At 43.1% G+C, this 7,777-nt stretch overlaps 1 protein-coding gene across 1 annotated transcript; it reads right to left on the bottom strand.

Moving 5' to 3' along the window:
• Window positions 1–290: 290 nt before the first annotated feature.
• On the bottom strand, window positions 291–7,109 carry kctd10 (potassium channel tetramerization domain containing 10). The gene is made up of 7 exons (XM_071403955.1): window positions 6,969–7,109; window positions 4,980–5,193; window positions 2,935–3,104; window positions 2,453–2,539; window positions 2,285–2,337; window positions 1,772–1,967; window positions 291–1,482 (listed from the first exon to the last, which is right to left on the bottom strand). The coding sequence occupies exons 1-7, from the start codon at window positions 6,969–6,971 to the stop codon at window positions 1,270–1,272; spliced, it is 936 nt and encodes a 311-aa protein (XP_071260056.1). The 5' UTR covers window positions 6,972–7,109; the 3' UTR covers window positions 291–1,269.
• Between the last annotated feature and the right edge of the window lie 668 nt (window positions 7,110–7,777).

Raw genomic sequence — 7,777 nt, 5'->3', positions numbered from 1 at the left:
TGACTGGAGACAAGTGTTCATTTAAGGAACCAAAACATCACAAACCTATAAGGATCTTTCTTTGTGAATTCAAGGCTAAGGGAGGCATGTGTATACTGGTTTAGTTTTTCAGTTGTAAACAATACATTACTGCACTGTTGAATGAGCAGAATGCATTGCACTCTAAAATAGTCAACTACATTTCTTTGCACTATATCAAACCATCAGGCTACTCTTGTATAGGAATCATTGATCGATTTTGCAACATGTACCATCATTTTACACTTCAAATATAAGAGTAAACGCAAACATTCTTGTAGAAATGTTTTATTTGTTATAAGGTATGTATAAATATATGTAAAACATTTTGTGGTACAATTGTACAGATGAATCTACAAGTACTGTGTTTGTTAAAAGGGGACACAGTGTGTAGATGTATGGTTAACAGGTCTAATTTCTCTGCCTGTTAAAAGCCCTCCTTGGGTTGAGCTCTGGTTTCAGACATTAATTTCAGCCCAGATAACACTTCACACCACAGCTCAAGTTGTCTCCTTTTAAACAATCACTTACATGGCATGAAGGGACATTGCGTTAAATGGGAAATCCTATTCATTAAAAAAAGAGGTTGTGGGAGAGTGGAGGTACTCGATTGTATGATATTTTGATTCAACCGATATTCACAGAATGGGGCAAAAGAAAAATACAACGATTTAATTGGAAATTGATAGCGGCCTGTCTCAGATTGTTTCAATAATGCCCCCTGGTGGACTGTTTTTGTAGAACACCTGATTTACTGCCATTATAGTGTCTCCATACACTTCAAATATCCAGAAACTCAGCAACAGGCGTAATTCTTCTTGCTGCAACAAAGCAAGGACCAAAGACAAATGCATGATGCTGACATTTTAATTCCCTCCAGTATAACCACTGACAATTTCATTCCACACAATTGACGTCCCATTCATAATCCAATTCACATTCACACATAGTAGAAAATCCAATCACATCCTAACTCGGCCTCCACCAGCCTCTGAGACACTAAACACCCCAAAATGTTGGATGACTCAGACATTCTTCCTCAGAGTACTACATGAAACAACTTCACCACTACACACAAAGTCTCCACTCGTCTCTCCTCAGCAGTGGGCTCCCGCTGTGGGGGACTGGTGAGAGAAGGAGAGCGAGCGAGGCGCTGGAAGTAAGGCACACACATGGTCCACTGAGAGTCCAGGATCAGACATCCAGGGAGGGCTGGGCTTTGGATGGTCAAGGGGGGTGGTCAGTCAGGGGTTACTGGTGGTGGTGTGTGCGATCGTCGGGCCGCTTGACGTGGATCCTGCGGACCCTGTCAATGCGCTCCTCGTCCTCGTCCAGGTGGTGCGAGCGGCCAGCGGCACCCCCTGTAGCCTCCAGCAGAGCGTTGTCAGGACCCCTCCCATCCTGGGACTCATACAGCAGGATGTTGAGGGTCTCCTCGTAGATTCGTGCCTCAGGGAATTCCACCTGGAGAGGAAGGGGTTTATGTATTTAGGTCTGCCTGGTCATTATGGTATCTGAATGCCAAGAATGCCTGTACTTTGTAGCAAAGAAAATGTCCCAATGGCATATTAAAGTATACTTTTCTACAGTAATCTAACAGCAGGCTAGCGACAACAAACTCCCAAATTGGGGTAGTTTACTAGAGGTGTTCTACCTTCAGAGCCTTGAAGCCAGAGACATGTAGGTGCTGAGTCTGTGTTCAATAAAATATCTTAAGATTATATGCCATTGCAGCGATTTTTTTTTGCATTACCTTGGTCTGCTTCTTCTCTGTGGCGTAGACGATGGAGGTGCAGCACACCTCAGCGATCTTGCGTCCCTGACCGTAGAAGGACCAGCAGCAGATCTCGTCGCCGATCACATCCTTGATGAAGAGCACACGGTTGTTGAAGCGCAGCGACAGCTTGTCAAACAGCTCAATGTTCTTCAGCATGTTGTCGTCAGAGTTACTGCATGGAGGGAAGGATGGGGAAGCCTGGTTAGTGATGATAAGAGGTCGCGTTCCACGTCAACTAGACTGCAGCCACGTAATTGCTGTCGCACAGTAACCACCTATTGTGTGCCACGTCATCGACTATGCAGTCGGACATCAGATTGCTATATCATATGATGTGGTTAGGTGATGTTAAACACTTATCCAGGCGTTGTGAGATCTGGCAGCTGGCTACAATGTAGTCAGCCTGGGATGTGGACTGCACTTAAACCATACATCTTTCACTTTACATTCATCATTTACACGTCTTTAATAGATGTAAGAATCCCTCACCTGGTGTAGGAGTATTTGTTGTTGCTTCTGTTGTATAAGAGTTTGACAGTGGGCTATGTAGACCCAAAACAGGAAAACGTCAGTCAGAATTGAATACGTGAGACTAGATCTTCTCAAGTAAATACTGGGCGTGTCCTTCACTCTGATGCGTGACTTGGTCAACAATACCTTATTAGAGGTGGCGATGAGTCTCTGTTCTTCCTTCAATGATGTCACCAGAGGAACTTTACAGAACGGCTCGTATGACTCTTTGTTCTAGAACACCAATAAAAATACTTGAATGGTAAAGACAGATTTGAGCTAGAATGGATGTTTTTTAACATAAGTCCTCTAACAGATAGATGCAGATTGAGTGAGTGAGTGAGTTGGCTGGGCCCGTAACGGTGTATGTGTAGAATGTAGTGGCAGTGGGAGGTAGAGCTAGTTGAAGTGTGGGGGTGGAGGGATGAGACTGACCATTTCACACCATTGTGCCAACCCAAACAGTATTGGCTCTGATATTTTCCTTTTGACATGTCCTTTCCAGCACGGTTCAAGCAACTATGGTCGATGCATAACCAAGCCTGTGCAGTGCAGTTTGGCTCAGCTCAGTAGTGTGAAAAGGGGTAAAGAGTGAGAGGAGAAACGAGCAGTCCCGAGGGTGACGGTACCTGCAGGGCAGCCTGACACTCATCAGCCAGGCCCTGGACCAGATAGTATTTGGCCTCGGCCATCAGCTCCTCAGTCTCCCGACGACTCTCTGGGAGCGGCACAGCCCCGTCTCTAAGGTAGTTCAGAATCGTCCCAAAGTGTTTCCCACACCGGTCAATCAGGATCCAGCCTGGACAGGGACAACCACCAGCTCAACTTATTGGCCATCTTCATTTTTTAGACTGCTAACAAAATACTAGGCTGATCCCAGTTCTGTTTATACTGTGTGTAACTCCTAAGTTCGTTGTCATGCTCGTGACTAGGGCTGTGGCCGTCACAAAATCGTCAGCCAGTGATTGTCAAGCAAATAACTGTCGGTCTCACGGTAATTCACCGTTAATTAACAAACACATTTAGCATCTCCTGGCTTCCACACATAGCCTATAAGCCATTGATGCAGACCTTTGAAACATCTGCGTTTTAAAAAGTCTAATAAATCCATGTAATATAGCCTACACCTTCACAATGAATCCATTATTTGTTTTAGACAGGTCTAAAGAAGCATGATATGAAGAAAATGTAGTCCATTTCAGAAGAACAGAATAGCATATTATGAGTTGTTCTCATGTTAGGTCCTGATATGGATGTGGGCTACACTAGTTCATTTAGCAGACAAGATTTGCCTAGAATTCCATGGCATTATTTTACAGTATGAAAAATTGATTTTTGAACAAAGCTGAATTGAACAAAGCTGAATAAAATAAAACATTTATCCAAACGATTTGAGGGAGTGCGCACATGCGGCTATTCTGTGTTGAGCGGTTAACAAAGAAACAGGTACTCCTATATGGTTAATTTAACTTTAGTTATGATACAAATGTTTGGCAATATGTTTTGATTTTTAATACATTGTAAGGCTGCATGATGCGACGAATGATGACTTGAAAAAAGTCACTTGAAAAGCATGAGCTCGCCTTTGTTTTTTGTGCAAGTTGTACACACTTCATTAGTCTCTCATTCACAATTTGACAAGCACTTGATAATGCCTCAATTTCATGGTGGCATCCCCTTTGTGGCTGTAATGCACCCTGCGATTTTGCATGTAATGCTTTTATTATAAAGATGCATTTTTATGGTGAAAATGATCTTCCCCAAACTTAAAACTCATGTGCTGCTTATGTATGCCAATTAGCCTCTACACTCCCTGTAAAGCAGATTAATCTGCTTAATTTTAAGAAGTTATTTGGCCACTTTAGATGTGATACTAACCTTATCAAAACATATAGGCCTATGGGCTAGACTACATGAGGTGTGCGACTATGATTCGAAAAAGTCGCAAAAAAAGGCAGTTTCTTATTCTGTGATATATACCTCAGGTGATAGGCTAATATTGTCACCCATCAGTCTATTCTTGATTTACATATACTAAATAATATGTAAGAAATTTGTTTTGATTTATAATGGACCATTATCATGCACCTGTCTCGAAACAGGGGCAACGGGAAAAAATACATGTCATCTATGCACATAAATAGCGAATTGAGGACGCTTTTCCCTTGGTTCATTTTCGTGCCAGCCAGGTAGGCTATACTCCTGTTGTAAAGATAAACAATGTGCTTAATATTAGGAAAGTTGAGAAATAAATATAGTAGGCCTAGCCTATAGAAAGCTGATCGGATCCTCCTCCTTTCAGTAGAGGCTATCACTGTGTTTTGTTGTACAATTGCATAGCCTACAGAAATGTTGCGCAATATGAGCTCATGGGTTCTCATGAAGTGTTTAATTAGATTTTCGAACACATTTGCATTGATGTCAAAGTGATTAGAGGGACAATAGAGTGCCAGGCAGTTAGCAAGTTTGGTAGGCTACTAAGGACCATCAGCGGCATCAGAGCTTGGAGAAGCCTAATTACCGTGACTAACCGATCACGTGGAATTGGACTGCCTTCATGACTCGTGACCACTGGTGTGGCGGTAATAATACAGGTGTTAAAGACTCCTCACTCTCACTACCGCCAAATGTATCTGAAATGAGTGGTGCCATGGAGGTCTGACAGATACAGTACCTTCACTGTCTGTGAGGACTTCCATCCTGCCGCTGAACATGGCCTTGAGCATGGTGTCCTGCTTGGTGAGGGTCTGCATGGTGGTGTAGTAGAGCGCCCCGCCCACGTTTAGCTTCACATACTTGGAGCTGGGACTGGAGCCCTTGAAGGAGGTGGTCCGGGTTGTAGCCGCCGGCACTGCCGAGCTCACCACGCTCTCTCCTGACATCTCTTCCTGTGACGGGGGCACAAAACACCCCCAAGTCAGGTGTCAAGATGGCAAACAGGACAATGAGCCGCATGGACAGGTCAGCTTTGGAAAACTAGTCCATTCAATCCCACATTGACACCAAGCCTTTAACTCTAAATTGCCCTTATGGATGTGGGATCGGAAAGGATTAGCTAGCTAGATAGGTAGGACCAATATGATTATCAATTCTTACAACTATGACCTGTCTTGCCCAGTTAGTTGCCCTGCCACTTACACACCCCGAATGGCAGTTAACTTTTGTTCTGGTGAGTTCAGACGGACAAAGACTGACAAAACCAGCACTTTATATTCTACAAAACGCCATGATATCCTTTACAGTGATCTAACTAAAGCATAACTAGGCGTACCCCATTCATAGACGCTAACGACCTTTAGCGTTTATTGATTAAGGTATTTTCTACCCGGGGGACTGTTAAGTGCCCAAATGCTCGGTCTGAACTAGCCCAAAGGCTGGCTGATGGCGATATTGAGTCGTTTAATCTTACCGTCCAAAGGGAATCTATGCAGCCGGCTATACACTCGTACCCCCGTGGACCGGTTCAGACATAAAACATTCTCCCTTCAGGCTGCAAAGGCGTCTATTTCCTGCTTAACTCGATTTAAGACTTCTGTTTTCATCTACGCGGGCCGGGCGCCATGGCTTCGGCGGACCCGCTCTCACTTGCGGCCAAAGCCAGGCCACTGGTACTTTTCAGTTGTAATTTACATAACAATGGCTTACTGTGAACTGTAACTCCTCACCACCAACCACAGGTGGCCTCATGAGCCCACTCTGGTAATCATCAGATGGGAGGAGGAGAGGAGGCTCATGTGGGTAACTAGGGGTCCCCTTCTTGGTTGGGTAACTGATTCTGGGCCGGCCCTAGCCTCTTGGGGGCCCTAAGCAAGATTTGGTTGGGCACCCCACCTCGTGGGCAAAACACTTTATTCACCCCCCCTCTTGATAGCAGAGAGAAAGTTAATGTCCTATATTATAAACATTTTGCTATGGGGCGGAGAGTAATTTTTGCAGTTTTAAAGCTAATTACCTGCTATTATTCACATTTGCCATTGCTTATGCCATGTTAATGATCTGAGTGAGAGTGACTAACAAAATCAATGGGGGCCCCATGGAGGTCAGGGCCCCTGAGCACGGTCAGTATTCTGCCATTACTACTACACGTTTGAAAAGCTGGCTAGACTAATTTACCAATCTAAAAATTGTTAGTTGACATGCCTAATTGAGTGAGTGACATAAGATAAAGTGCTGATGCACAAAAAAAATCGTAATTGCACCTTGTGTACCCTACTATTCTGAGAGTAAGTTGAAACCCTGACAGAGTCGTCGTCATCGGCATAAAAAAACAAAAACAAAGCCCCGAGGTTTATGATAAGTTAATACAGGCCCTGTTCAAAAATCCTCCTGTCAGCCCGAGTTATGGAAACACAGTTTCCCTAGTATCACATAAGAGTGCATACTAGTGGTACAGTCCAAAATTAGCAATAAGGTCTTTGGAGTAACGGTAAGCTCGCCTACATTATTGCGCTAAAGTAAACGTAACGTTTGCTAAGAGTTCCGGTTAGCTAGCTAACGTTAGCTAGCTAGGAGACCTGAACCAAAGACGGCTAAACGTTAGTTAGCTAGCTAACTTAGGCAAAACGGACAAATACGTCGACATCTCACCAATTAGTGATGATTTATTCAATTGTTTTCTATTCCGAAAGTGTCTTTTAAAACAACATTGTTCAGTCATATTTACCATAGAACCCCCCAACAGACTTCGGAATTCGACGAGCACCAGCCCCAAGAATCACCTGCTTCCGGACCAGCAAACAATTGATGACGTCATTATAGGTAGGGACTGTGCGCACCAACAAATTAATAATTTTCCCTTTTAATTTACCCTGCATTTTGTCTCATCATTCATTACTAAATTAGTTGACGGAATTGGTTAAAATGGTGCAATGGCCCATTTAGCTTATTTTCTCTAAAGTTTATAAAATGTATTGTTCTTAATAATACACTGAAACACTTCTTCAACACAAAGTAGAATATTCACCAGGTCATTGGCCATGTTCGAGAGGATCAAAACCGTAATTTATCATGGTAAATTCAAATCAAATTGTTTTTGTCACATGCGCCGAATAGAACAGGTCTGTAGACCTTACAGTGAAATGCTTACTTACAAACCCTTAACCAACAATTTAGTTGTAAGAAAAATAAATGTTGAGTAAAAAATAGATAACTAAAAATAAGAAATAAAAGTAACAAATAACAGCAGTAAAATAACAGTAGTGAGGCTATATACAGGGGGTACCGGTACAGAGTCAATCAATGTGCGGGGGCTCTGGTTAGTCAAGGTAATTGAGGTAATATGTACTGTACATGTAGGCAGAGTTAAAGTGACGATGCATAGATAATAAACAGAGAGTAGCAGCTGCGTAAAATAGGGGGGATTTGCAGATAGTCTGGGTAGTCATTTGATTATTGATTAGCTGTTCAGGAATCTTATGGCTTGGGGGTAGAAGCTGTTAAGGGTAGAAGCCTTTTGGACCTAGACTTGGTGCT

Source organism: Salvelinus alpinus, chromosome 5 (assembly GCF_045679555.1).
Source record: "Salvelinus alpinus chromosome 5, SLU_Salpinus.1, whole genome shotgun sequence".
In the NCBI taxonomy this organism is placed as follows: Eukaryota; Metazoa; Chordata; class Actinopteri; order Salmoniformes; family Salmonidae; genus Salvelinus; species Salvelinus alpinus.
The sequence above is the reverse complement of the archived record's forward strand: the minus strand, read 5'-3'. Positions and strand labels throughout refer to the sequence as shown.